The 14,296-nt window shown below is 41.3% G+C and overlaps 1 protein-coding gene across 3 annotated transcripts in view; it reads left to right on the top strand.

Moving 5' to 3' along the window:
• MICU2 (mitochondrial calcium uptake 2) overlaps positions 1-14,296 on the top strand; it is a gene marked incomplete at both ends in the record, with an annotated part of 83,266 nt that overhangs the window by 59,715 nt on the left and 9,255 nt on the right. Inside the window, 2 exons of one of the 3 annotated variants that reach the window (XM_080690337.1) lie at positions 839-886; positions 3,439-3,554. In XM_080690337.1, coding sequence (XP_080546463.1) covers positions 839-886; positions 3,439-3,554 — 164 coding nt within the window. Of the gene's footprint in view, positions 1-838; positions 896-3,438; positions 3,555-14,296 lie in introns of all 3 variants that reach the window. The other 2 variants (XM_080690338.1, XM_080690339.1) reach the window with 2 other exon arrangements.

Below are 14,296 nucleotides of genomic sequence, written 5' to 3'. Positions count from 1 at the left end.
ACCTGTGATCCTCCTGTCTCAGCCTCCGAAGTGCTGGGATTACAAGCATATGCTACCACACCTGGCTCCTATTTTTTATTCTTAATTTTGAAATAGAGTCTCACTGAGTTGCAAAGGGCCTCACTAAGTAGCTGAGGCCGGCTAGGAATGCAGTCCTCTGTCTCAGCCTCCCAAATGCTGGGATTACAAGCATGCACCACCAGGCCTGGCTTAAATATGTATATTATATTTACATATTTACATATATATTATATGTACATATTTATATATATATATATATCTTTTTTAGATTTATATATACTTACTTGAAAGTGTGACCATGAGCTATCAGTGAAATAACAAATTAATTTTGAATAAAAATTATCTTGAAAAGACAGGGTGAACCTGGGCATGGTAATCTCAGCATTTGGGAGGCTGAGACAGGAGGATCACCGTTCATGGACAGCCTCAGCTACATAGTGAGGCCCTTTGCAACTCATTGAGACCCTGTTTCAAAAATAAAAAATAAATGGGGCTGGAGGTGTAGCTTGGAAGTAGAATGCTCCTGGTTTCTATCACCAGTACTGCAAAAAAAAAAAAAAAAAAAGTGATCTTGACTTTTTTTATAAACTGCTGCCTTTAAAACATTGGCTCTTAATGGTAATATGACTATGACCTATTTTCTCCTATGATTCTCACATGGCCTAAGAAAAAAGGATAATAGAATATATAATGGATAAAGTAAGTTAATATTGAACAAATTACTGGTGTTTTATTATAACAATTTAGCATTCTTTTGTGGGTTATTTTCAAAAATCCAGTAGACATGCATGTAAAATCATATTTACAATCTTTTTAGCTACAGAAGATCATAAGTAAACAAGATTACTTCAAGACAGTAAAAACAGAATGTCAGGTACGTATGTATAAACCAGGTATTTCCAAAACAAATGATACTTTTTTTTTTTTTTTTTTTTTTGCGGGTCTGGGGATGGAACCCAGAGGCATTTGACCTCCGAGCTACACCCCATGCCCTAGTTTTTTTTATTCTTTATTTTGAAACAGGGTCTCACTGAGTTGCAGAGGGCCTTACTAAGTAGCTGAGGCTGTCCGCGAACCTCGATCCTCCGGTCTCAGCCTTCCAAATGCTGGGATTACAAGCGTGCACCACCATGCCTGGCACAAATGATACTTAACAATCTCTTTGTTCAAATAACTATTCCAAGATAGTTGGCTTTTTTTTTTTTTTTTTCCGGTACTTAGGATGGAACCCAGGGACAGTCCACCTCCAAGCTACACCCCCAGCCCTATTTTTTTTTTTTTTTTTTTTTTTTTTTTGTGGTACCGGGGTTCCTGGAAACCCTTCTACCACCAGGCTACACTCCCAGACCTATTTTATATTTTTATTTGGAAACGGGGTCTCTTAAGCGAGCAAGGCTGGCTTCGAACCTGCGCAATCCTCCTGTCTCCACCTCACAAGTGCAGGAATTATAAGCGTGCAATACCACACCCAGCTAGTTGGCAGATTTTTAATAACTTAATATTTTAAATAATGGTAGCCAGGTGTGGTAGCTTATACCTATAAACCTAGTACTTGGGAGGCTGAGACAGGAGGATCGCAGATTTGAGACCAGCCTCAGCAACTTAGTGAAACCCTGTTTCAGAATAAAACGTGAAATAGTATTAGGGGCTAGCCTTGATGTAGAATGCATCTTGGTTCAATCCCCAGTACCAAGATAAGTAAGCAAACTACCATATGGTCCTAACTCCAAAAGGTGCACAAGAGTAAGCACATAGAACAGAATTCCATCTGCCCAGTTCCTCCTCCCTGAGTAATGAGTACTGTTAGTTTCTAATCTATTCCTCAAGAGACTTTTTTTTCTTTTGCAGTACTGGGAATTGAACCCAGAAGCATTCTACCTCCGAGCTACACCCTCAGCCCTACCTTTTTTTTATTTTTTTTTATTCTGAAACAGGGTCTTAATAAGTTGCAGAGGCCCTCACTAAGTTCCTGAGGCTGGCTTCTAATATGTGATCCTCCTGTCTCAGCCTCCCAAGTATTGAGATTACAAGTGTGTACCACCACTTTGGAGGCTGAGACAGGAGGATCACAGGTTCAAGGACAGCCTCAGCAAATAGTCTCATCGACCTAATGAGACCCTTTTCAAAATAAAAATAAGCTGGGCATAGTGCTGCGTACTTGTGATGCTAGTATTTGGGAGGCCGAGACAGGAGTTTCTGGGTTCATGGCCAGCCTCAGCTACTTAGTTAGGCCCTCCGTAACTTAGTGACACCCTCTTTCAAAATAAAGAATAAAAAATTGGGCTGGAAGTAGAATGCCCCTGGGTTCAATCCCTAGTGCTGGAGACAGCCGGCAAAAGAGAGAGGAGTGAGGATTACAGACTTCCGGCAGGGGAGGGTTGTCAGTCCCTGCTGGCCAAAGATGAGTTTATTCTCCCGTGTTTATTTATACAGTTTCTAGCTTTGGGTTGTACAGGAATGCAAGAAAGACAAGTCCAAAGTACAGACATCCCGGGCAAGTCAAACAACACCCTGGTACAATACAAACAACACAGACCTAATCTTAGCTCAGACAGAACAATAGCGTCAATTACTCTGAAACCTCCATGACCCCAAACCTTGTTGACTCTGGGCAAGGACAGTCAGAGTGTTCTTTTAGTAAAGTTAAGGGGAAGACCTTAATGGCTCCCCACACCCTAGCACCACTAAGTAAGCAAATAAATAAGTAAATAAATAAATAATAAAATTGGGCTGAGGATGTAGCTCGAAAGAAAGAAAATAAAGAATGAAGAATCTGAATCAGCCTTATTTCTTTTCACCGAATTTTCACTTATTTTATAACTAGGAAAATAACTTTTCCAGTATTTCTTTTGGTACTGGGGATTGAACCTAGGGACATGCTACCTTGGTCTACACCCCTAGCTTTGTTTGTTGTTTGTTTGTTTTTGTTTTGAAATGGTCTCACTCAATTGTCAGGGGTCTCAACTATGTTTCTGAGACTGACCACAAACCCGCCATCCTCCTGTCTCAGCTTCCCAGGTTCTGGGATTACAGACATGCACCACCATGCTCAGCTTTTGTCAGGATTTCTAAGATTCCATAAAAGCTGGAAGACATGTACTTTAATTCTCTCAGTGCTATTCATTAGAGAATACCTAGAGATCCCATTTAGAAATAATACTTATATATCTGTTCCTAGCTTCCTGTCTAGCCTAATCTAGGATTTTGTTTCTTACTGAAGTCTGCCTTGAGTAAATCTTGCCCTTACTGTTTTTCTCCTGCTTGAGCAAAAATACTTGTAGAATAATGTGAGGCAGAGGAGCGTGCACAAAGACCAGCTGCATCCCCCTTCTACCTTTTCTTTCCTGCAAGAATTATTGTCTGAGCAGTTCCAGTCTACAGATTTCATTTTTTCTTATGAATAGTTCTATGAAACAGTTACGTACTTTTTTACAGGAACCAACAGTGAAAGAACCTGAAATTAATACAACCCTTCAGATGTATTTCTTTGGGAAAAGGGGAGAAAGAAAACTTCACTATAAAGAATTTCGAAGGTAAATATAAATATATAGGGAAATTCCATGGATAAGATATGAAGAAACTGAATATACTTATTTCTATGAGGACCACAAAACTAAATACTGTTTTTGGATCTATATGATATTTATGTCTAAGAAGTAAACTTATGAAGCATGAAGTTACTATGCTGAAAATGTTCTATAAAACTTTACACAAAACATTGATGTTTAGCAATTTATTTAACCTCCCGGGCACATTTCTTTATCTGTAAAATGGGTAATATGTTGTTAATGTAAACATTTAGATACAGCATCCTGCTTACCTTCTTGATTGTTCCAAACAAAAGAAGACATAAGCTTGTCTCTTGTTCAACATGGTACAGTTTAGTAATGATTTATTTAAATGCACACTGTGTACTCTTATCTGTCAGGCCATGTGTCAAACACTAGAGTTAGAGCTATAGTTATAGTTATCCTCTTAAGGGTTTAGGTTAGGTATAGAATGTCCCCTAAAGAGCTCTTCTATTAGCCGGGCATCGTGGCACACGCTTGTAATTCCAGCATTTGGGAGGCTGAGACAGGAGGATCATGGTTCACAGGCAGCCTCAGCCACTTAGGCCCTTTTCAACTCAGTGAGACACTGTTTCAAAATAAAGGAGAAAAAAAAAAAAAACAGGGCTGGAGGTGTAACTTGAAGGTAGAAAGCCCCTGGGTTTCATTCTCAGTACCACAAAAAAAGAGCTTTTTTTTTTTTTTTTTTTTTTTTTTTTTTTTTTGCGGTACTGAGAGTGGAACTCAGGCTTTTCTACCTCCGGGCTATACTCCCAGACCTATGTTTTCTACTTTATTTGTTTTTGTTTTTGTTTTATATATATTTTTTTTTACTCCATCTATGATCTTTATTTTTTTATTTATTTATTTATTTATTTTTTAATTGGTGCACTGTATTCATACATCATAGTGGGATACATACTTTTGTAGACATACATGCACACATTGCCCAGTCAGCCCCCACCCGATCCCCACCCCATTCTCTCCCTATCCCTCCCTCCCATGCTTGGCTTAGTGATTGACATCTAGTATTATAGCAATTTATCCAAAATTAACAATGATAATCTCACATAACAGTTTCATTTGTCTGATACCAAGCTTTTGATGACTTAAAGATAACATTTCAATATTTCTTTTTACTTTCTTTCTTACCAGAGAATCTAATTTTTCTATTTTTTTTTTTAGGTGAAACTATCATATATTTATATATTTATTTTTCAGAAAAAAAATCTATCCTAATATGGAATATGGACTCTAGGTACCCACAACGATCTTGAAAAAGAACAAAGCTAGAAGATGTATATTTTCTGATTTCAAACCATATAAAGCTACAATAATTGAAACAGTGTAGTACTATTCTAAAGGCAGATATATAAACCATTGGAGTTAAATAAAAGCCTAGAGCTAAATTCTTCCCTATATTGTCAAGTTATTTTTGACAAGGTTTCCACGAACATTTGGTGGTGGGAATAATAATCGTTTAACTAAATATTGTTGAAAAATAATAATTACATGGAAAAGAATAAAATTGGACCCTTACCTAACACTATATACAAATATTAACTCAAAATAGATAAAAGACCTAAATATAAATCTTAAGACTATAAACTTTTAGGAGAAAATCTGGGTCATAAAACCTCACAACATTGAAATTGGCAGTGATTTCTTGGTTATGATTTCAATGGCACAGGCAACAGAAGAGTATACAAACTCCCTAAAAAATAAAAAACATATTGTATATCCAAAGACAATGTAAACAGAGTTAACAGTTACTAATAGAATGGGATAAAATATTTCCAAATGCTATATCTGAAGGTATATTAATATTCCAACTAGAAATCCTAAAAATTAACAACAATAAAGGCAAACAATACCCTTTACAGATAGGTAAAAGACTAACATAAGTAATGAATCTCCACAGATAACCAATCTTAGTTGTCTGTTGGATGGAAAATCTTGTTTCTCTAGTTCTGATGTGTGTTACCTATTTCTTCTTTATAGTTAATCTCTTTGAGTATTTTCTCTAGTGCTGGTTTTGAAGACATAAATTCCTTCAGTTTCTGTTTGTCATGGAAGCTTCTTATTTCTCCATCTAATTTGATAGAAAGTTTTACTGGGTAGGAAATTTTTGGCTAGAAGTTGTTTTCTTTCAGAGTTTGGAATATGTTACTCCAAGCCCTTCTGACTCTCATGACTTGGTTTGGGAAGTCTGGAGTGATTCTAATTGGTTTGCCTCTGAATGTCACTTAGCCCTTTGTTTTTGTTGCCTTTAAGATTCTCTGCTTGGCTTCCACATTGGTCATTTTGACAATTATGTGGCGTGGGGATCCTCTTCTCCGATCCTGTCTAAAGGGAGTTCTATACGTTTCCTGGACCTGCGTATCGACCTCTTGCTCTATGTCTGGAAAATTTTCTGTTATTACTTCCTTGAAGAGATTGTTGATCCCTTTGGTTTCACTTTCTTTTCCCTCCTCTATTCCAATTATTCTTAGGTTAGCTCTCTTAAAATGGGCCCATATTTCTTCAATATCAGATTCCTGCTGTCGGATATTTTTTCCTAGATTAGAAACTATGCGTTCATTTTTGGAATGATCATCTTCTATGAGCGAGATTCTGTTCTCCATGTGGTCTAATCGGTTGTTTGTGCTTTGAATTGAGGCCTTTACTTCATTAATTGCATCCTTTATCTCTTTTTGGCTCTCTCTGAGTTCTTTTCGAAGCACCTCTATTATTTCTACAGTTATTTTCCTGATTTGATCTTCTAGAAATCTCTGATTTTCTGTTTTATCGGGTTCTGATGTTGTGGGGTTGTGCACATTCATTGCTCCAGTATTATTCCTCTTTCCCATGATTTTGGAAGTTTGTGCCTTCTCTGGGTTCTTCCCTTGAGTCACCATGAGTTCACTTAAGGTGCTCTGGATCTCGAGTCTGTGGTATCTCAGACCCCACTACTCCTTTACTGGGTTGTATCACAGAGTCTCCGACCCAGGGAGTCGATAGAGGCTGCTTTAGACTGTGGGGGGTGCCAGGTTGCACATTCTCCTATGGTGTGATATCACTGCTACTGCCCCTCTCCCACTGGGTGAAGTCCCAGTGAGTACAGTACTGGGATTTCTCCTCTGTGGCCCACAATTTGACTCACTGTTCTTGAGTACGCAGATGTAGCTGTACTGAATTCGGTGAATTCGGTGCTGTTGCCGCCGGTGGCAATATGGCGCCGCTGCTACGCCCTCGGCTATGGGGCTGGCGGTTTTTTTTTCTTGGTTTTGATTTCCACTCTGAATCCCTGCAGCGTGTGCTGAGCTCAGCCACCGGGAGCTTTAGATGCCCTCTGCGCCGAGAAATCCCGCCTGGCTGTTCCGCAGCGGCTCCCCTCGGCTTGCTGTGGCCGTCCCGTGAATTCGCTGGTGCCGCCAGCAGTATGGCGCTGCTGCCGCGTCCTCGGGTGTGAAGCCGCATCCTCGGGCGTGAGGATCTCCTCTGTGGCTCTGTTCTCAGTCCGCTTTCTCTCTAGAGCCTGGTGATTTTTTTTGTTTCTCTGGTGATGTTGTTTTCTGGCTTTGAAAGGCGCTGATTTTGTGGTAATGGAGATTTGTTGTTAGCGGGGCTTTTCTCGGTCGCCATCTTCCCGGAAGTCTACTTTATTTGGAAAGAGGGTCTCACTAAGTTGCTGAGAGCCTCACTAAGTAGCTGAGACTGGCTTCAAACCCGTGTGATCCTCCTGTCTCAGCCTCCCAAGCACTGGGATTACAAGCGTGCGCCGCCACACCTGGCAGAAGAGCTCATTTATTACTGTGCAAGGTTGATTTAGTTAAGTTATGAGAGCTGTGAACGCAGCAGTGGATAATACCACTGGTGTGGCTAGAGTTGGGTTGCTGAGGCTGCAGCCTTGAGGATTACATATGGTTCTTCCTCCCCCTGCTTGCTCTTACTTCTGGCCTCCATGATGTGAAGAGCGCAGCCCATGTGCTCTTCCTCTCTCCACCTCCTGTCACCATGCCCTGAGATCCACGGTCCCCAGTTTCACATGAAATAAACCTGAAACTATGAGCCAGCAAAAATTAAGCAAGCAAACCAGACATGGTGGTGCACACTTGTAATCCCAGCATTTGGGAGGCTGAAGACAGAAGGATCTTGATTCGAGGACAGCCTCAGCTACTTAGGAAGGCCCTTTGAATTCAGTGAGATCCTGTTTCAAAATAAAGAATAAAAGATAGGATTGGATGGAAAGGAGGGTTTTTTTTTTTTTTTTTTTTTTTGGTGGTACTGGGGTTCCTGGAAGCCCTTCTATCTCCAGGCTACACTCCCAGACCTATTTTTACATTTTTTTATTTGGAAACAGGGTCTCCTAAGCCAGCACACGCGGCTGGCTTCGAACCTGCGCGATCCAAGGAGGGATGTTTTAAAATAGGGTCCCACTCCGTTGTCCAGGGTCTCAACTGTCCAGGGTGGGTATTGGGTAGGGGCTAACTGGGTGATGAGTGCACGTATGTCCACACAAGTTTTTTATACCATATAATATATAAATACAATGCACCAATAAAATTTTAAAAAAAAATAGGATTGGGGGTGTAGCTCAGAGGTAGAATGGCCCTGCGTTCCATCCCCAGTACCGTTAGAAAAAAAAAAAAAAAACTAAGCAAGCTGGGCACGGTGGTGCATGCTTATAGTACTAGTACTTGGGAGAGTGACACAGGAGGATAGCATGTTAGAAGTCAGCCTCAGGAACTTATTGAGGCTGTCAGCAACTTAGTGAGATCCTGTTTACAAATAATAAAAAGAGTTAAGGATGTAGCTCAGAGGTAGAATGTACCCAGTATTTAAAAAAAAACAACTTGCCGGGCGTGGTGGCGCACACTTGTAATCCCCGTGCTTGGGAGGCAGAGACAGGAGGATCGTGCAGGTTTGAAGCCAACCGCGCACGCTGGTTTAGGAGACCCTGTTTCCAAATAAAAATGTAAAAATAGGTCTGGGAGTATAGCCCGGAGGTAGAAGGGCTTCCAGGAACCCCAGTACCACCAAAAAAAAAAAAGAATGTCAACTAGACATAGTATGAGTTCCTTCAAGGGATTGTGTAGTAAATGTGCAGAAACACTTAGGTGGTCTGTCAGTGCTTTTATCTTTTTAGTCTAAAAAGTATTCATAATATTTTCATAGACTTAAGAGGTATTTTGGTGACACGAAAATCATTTATTCAGTGTACCCATGTTGAGGGTTAGGAATAAATGACCAGACGAGGACCTAGGTGAAGATATAGAACACAAATTGATGCAGGTATGCAGATGTGCCATTTTCTCCAAGTCCTACCTGGAGGGGTCCGTCAGCATCTCAGGAGAGCTGCTGACACCTTGCAAGGGTTGAGCGTGCAGGTAAAAGCGAGACAGTAGCACCTGGCAGCTGCCATCCACCTCTTAGGACATGCATGGCATGGCTCTGCGTGTTTTTCATGTACTCTACCCTCAGATAGGTCTTCTCTTTGTGTGTATGATGCTGGGGACCAACCCCAGGGGCATTCTACCTCTGAGCTAGACCCCCAGCCCTGTTTTGTTTTTCATTTGTAAACAGGGTCTCCCTAAGTTGCAGAGGGCCTTGATAAGTTGCTGAGGCTGCCTTCAAACCTACATCCTCCTGTCTCAGCCTCCCAAATACTGGGCGTACAGGTATACCCTGGGTATTCCCTGGGTCACTACGGCTTCACTTAAGGTGCTCTGGATCTCGAGTCAGTAGTATCTCAGACCCCACTACTCCTTTACTGGGTTGTATCACAGAGTCTCCGACCCAGGGAGTCGATAGAGGCTGCTTTAAACTATGGGGGGGTGCCAGGTTGCACGTTCTCCTATGGTGTGATATCTCTGCCACCGCCACTCCCCCACTGGGTCAAGTCCCAGGGAGTACAGTACTGGGATTTCTCCTCTGTGGCCCACAATTTGACTCACTGTTCTTGAGTTCGCAGATGTAGCTGTACTGGACTCGGTGAATTCGCTGCTGCTGCCGCCGGTGGCAATATGGCGCCGCTGCTACGCCCTCGGCTGTGAGGCTGGCTTATTTCTTCTTGGTTTTGAGTTCCACTCTGAGTTCCTGCAGCGTGTGCTGAGCTCAGCCACTGGGAGCTTTAGATGCTCCCTGCGCTGAAAATTCCCGCCTGGCTGTTCCGCAGCAGCTCACCTCAGCTTGCTGTAGCTGTCCGGTGAATTCGCCGCTGCCATCGGCAGTATGGCGCTGCTGCCACGTCCTCGGGCGTGAGGCCGGAGTATCTCCTCTGTGGCTCTGAGCTCTGTTCTCAGTCTGCTTTCTCTCTGGAGCCTGGTGATTTTTTTGTTTCTCTGGTGATGGTGTTTTCTGGCTATGAAAGGCGCTGATTTTGTGGTAATGGAGATTGGTTGTTAGCGGGGCTCTTAAGCCCCGCTTTTCTCGGTCGCCATCTTCCCGGAACAGATGTAAATTTTAAGACTACAAACTTTTAGAAAAAAATCTGGGGTAGCCGGGCGTGGTGGCGCACGCTTGTAATCCCAGCATTTGGGAGGCTGAAACCTGAAGGATCGCGGTTCGCAGACAGCCTCAGCTACTTAGTGAGGCCCTTTGCAACTCAGTGAGACCCGGTTTCAAAAATAAAATAGTAAAAAATAGGGCAGGGGGGTGTAGCTCGGAGGTCAAATGCCCCTGGGTTCCACCCCTAGACCCGCAAAAAAAAAAAAAAAAAAAAAAAATCTGGGTCATAAAACTTCACAACACTGAAATTGGCAGTGATTTCTTGGATATGATTCCAAAGGTACAGGCAACAAAAGAATAAACAAACTTCATAAAAAATAAAATATTGTACATCCAAAGACAATCCAAACAGAATTAAAAGTTACTGATAGAATGGGATAAAATATTTCGAAATGCTATATCTGAAGGTATATTAATATTCCAAATAGAAATCCTAAAAATTAGCAACAATAAAAGCAAACAATACAAATTAGAAATAGGTAAAAGACTAAAATAGGTAATGAATCTCCAAAAATTTTATATGACCAATAAACACATGAATATCACTCATCATTATCATAATATAGCTAATCATTAAGGAAATACAAATAAAAAACTATAGTGAAATACTACTTCACATTTGTTAGGATAGCTACTTAACATGAATGACCTTGCTCCAGCCCTTTACCATGAATTTGTAAATTGAATACTTGTAAAGTGTGTTTCTTCTAAGCAGCAGATGGATGGATTCTGGTTTTTAATCCATTTTGCCACTTTATGTCTTCTTATTGGGTAATTGAGGCCATTTACATTCAGTTTGATTATTGAGAGGTAACTTTTAATTTTTAACATGTTAAGATTTTATTTCTGTTTGAAATACTGTTTATTCTTCTTTGCTTAGGAAAATCTTGTTTCTCTGGTTCTGGTGTATATTACATATTTCTTCTTTGTAGTTAATCTCTTTGAGTATTTTCTCTAGTACTGGTTTTGGTTTTTTGTTGTTTGTTTGTTTGGTTTTTGGTTTTTGGTTTTTGGTGGGGTTTTTTTGGAGGTACTGAGGTTCCTGGAAGCCCTTCTACCTCCGGGCCCTTCTACCTCTGGGCTACACTCTCAGACCTATTTTATATGTTTTTATTTGGAAACAGGGTCTCTTAAGCCAGCGAGGCTGGCTCCAAACCAGCACGATCCTCCTGTCTCCGCCTCCCAAGCACGGGGATTACAAGCCTGTGCCACCATGCCAGGCTCTAGTGCTGGTTTTGAAGACAAATTCCTTCAGTTTCTGTTTGTCATGGAAGCTTCTTATTTCCCCATCTAATTTGATAGATAGTTATGGTGGGTAGGAAATTTTTGGCTGGAAGTTGTTTTCTTTCAGAGTTTGGAATATGTGACTCCAAGCCCTTCTGACTCTCATGACTTGGTTTGGGAAGTGGGGAGTGATCCCCAAACCAAGTCATGAAATTGACTTGTCATGAAATTGGTTTGTCTTTGAAAGTCACTTGGCGTTTTGTTTTTGTTGCCTTTAAAATTCTCTGCTTGGCTTCTACATTGGTCATTTTGACAATTATGTGGCGTGGGGAACCTTTCCTCTGATCCTGTCTAAAGGGAGTTCTATAAGTTTCCTAGACCTGTGTATCGACCTCTTGCTCTATGTTTGGAAAACTTTCTGCTATTATTTATTTGAAGATATTATTGATCCCTTTGGTTTCACCTTCTTTTCCCTCCTCTATTCCAATTATTCTTAGGTTAGCTCTCTTAAAATGGGCCCATATTTCTTCAATGTCAGATTCCTGCTGTGTAATTTTTTTTCTAATTTATACATTATCCGTTCATTTTTGGAGTGATCATCTTCTAGGAGCAAGATTCTATTCTCCATGTGGTCTAATTGATTGTTTATAGTTTGAATTGATGCCTTTACTTCAATGATTTTATCCTTTATTTCTTTTAGACTCTCTCTAAATTCTTTTCGAAAGTTCTGTATTATTCCTATAGTTATATTCATGATTTGGTCTTCTGGAGATCTCTGAATTTCTGTGTTATCAGGTTCTGATATTATGGGGTTGTGGGCATTCATTGCTCTATTGTTCCTCTTTCCCATGATTTCAGAAGTATGTGCCTTCTCTGGGTTCTTCCCCAGGTCACCATGACTTCACTTATGGTGCTCTGAATCTGGAGTTTGTGGTAATCTCAGCTGCCACTACTCCTTTACTGGGTTGAATTGTAAAGTCTCAGACCCAGGAAGTTAATTGAGGCTGCACGAGAACGTGGGGGTGCCGGGCTGGGCATTTTCCCACAGGGAGCTGCAACTAGGGTGTGGTATCTCTGCCACCACTACTCCTTCATTGGGTTGGTCTGTAAAATTTCAGACCCAGGGAGATTATCAAAGCTGCACAAGTCCCTGGGCATGCAGTGCTGGTATTTCTCCTGTAGGAGCCGCAATTTCACTTATGGTTATTATGCACACCGATCTGGAGCTATTGCGGGCCTAGTGAACTCGCCACTACTGCTGGCAATATGGAGCCGCTGCCACGCTTTCGGCCGTGAGGCTGGCGTATTTCTTTTCTGGTTTTGAGCTCTGTTCTGAGTCCCTGGAAGGCATGATGATCTTGTCCACTGGGAGTTTTAGACGTTCTTTGCGCTGGAAGAACTGCTGAATTACACCTGAGTGATCCGCAGCTGCTCACTTCAGCTCCTTGTTTACCTTTCTTCTCTGGAGCCTGGTGCTGTGAGGGAAGATGGCGCCGGCACTGCTCTGCTGCTGCATTGTGGGCTGGTTTCTTTTCTGGTCTCTGGTGGTTCTTCTAGATTCCTTTTTCTCTGTCACTTGTGTTTACATTTTTTATTTCTCTGCTGATAGTGTTTTCTGGCTATGAAAAGTGCTGATTTTGTGGCAGTAGAGATTGAGTGTTAGCAGGACTCATAAATGCTGCTTTTCTCAGTCACCATCTTCCCGGAAGTCTCTCTCTCTCTTTTTTTTTTTTTTTTTTTTTTTTTTTTTTTGTGGTACTGGGGTTCCTGGAAACCCTTCTACCTCCAGGCTATACTGCCAGACCTATTTTATATTTTTATTTGGAAACAGGGTCTCTTAAGCCAGCAAGGCTGGCTTCGAACCAGTGCAATCCTCCTGTCTCCACCTCCCAAGCACGGGGATTACAAGCATGCGCCACCATGACCAGCAATGGTGGCAGTTTTTCTCCCAGATAAATGAAATGTACTTCGTTTTCTACCCCTATGTACTTGCATTTAAATTGTGACAGCAGCTAACACAGAACTTTTAACACGGAGAAAAGTGAACAAAGAGCTGAGGCATATTGAACTTGGAGATCATGATACATAACACAGGATTTGGGTTCTAAGTACATCAAGCATGACATGTCAGGGTTCTTGTTCAAAGAAAATGGAGTTGATCAGCTGCTGTTCCCACGTGTGCCTTCCCTGGGAGCTCTGATGGCAGTCTGATAAACATGCCATGTTGTCCCAAATAAGAAATTTGAGTCCTGCAGACCCACACTGTTACAACTGTTGTCCAAAATTGTATCAGTGTTTTTAGGTATCTAAGCTCTTTTTTTTTTTTTTTTTTTTTTTTTTTGGTGGTACTGGAGTTCCTGGAAACCCTTCTACCTCTGGGCTACACTCCCAGACCTATTTTATATTTTTATTTGGAAACAGGGTCTCTTAAGCCAGCACGGCTGGCTCCGAACCAGCGCGATCCTCCTGTCTCTGCCTCCCAAGTGCGGGGATTACAACCGTGTGCCACCACGCCCAGCGGTATCTAAGCTTTTGATGCAAAGTTATTGATTATCTTAACTAACTTTGGTATCTAGAAAGTATTAGGAAATATTAATTATGATTAATATTCTAAAACAGGATCCCATTTTTTAAGTTTTTCTGAATACTGATGTTTCTATATTGGCAAAAAATTGTTTTTCATGGAATTTTATTTTCTGTGGATGTATCAAAGCAGCATTCTACATATAATTTTCTAAGTGTTTATCAAAATATAGGTTGCAGCCGGGCGTGGTGGCGCACGCTTGTAATCCCCTCGCTTGGTAGGCAGAGACAGGAGGATCGCGCAGGTTCAAAGCCAGCCACGCGTGCTGGCTTAGGAGACCCTGTTTCCAAATAAAAATGTAAAAATAGGTCTGGGAGTGTAGCCTGGAGGTAGAAGGGCTTCCAAGAACCCCAGTACCACCAAAAAAATATATATATATAGGTTGCAGTCAGGCGTGGTGATACACAAATGTAATTCCAGTGCTTGGAAG

The sequence above is a fragment of the Muscardinus avellanarius genome, assembly GCF_963383645.1.
Source record: "Muscardinus avellanarius genome assembly, chromosome: 2".
In the NCBI taxonomy this organism is placed as follows: Eukaryota; Metazoa; Chordata; class Mammalia; order Rodentia; family Gliridae; genus Muscardinus; species Muscardinus avellanarius.
The sequence above is the reverse complement of the archived record's forward strand: the minus strand, read 5'-3'. Positions and strand labels throughout refer to the sequence as shown.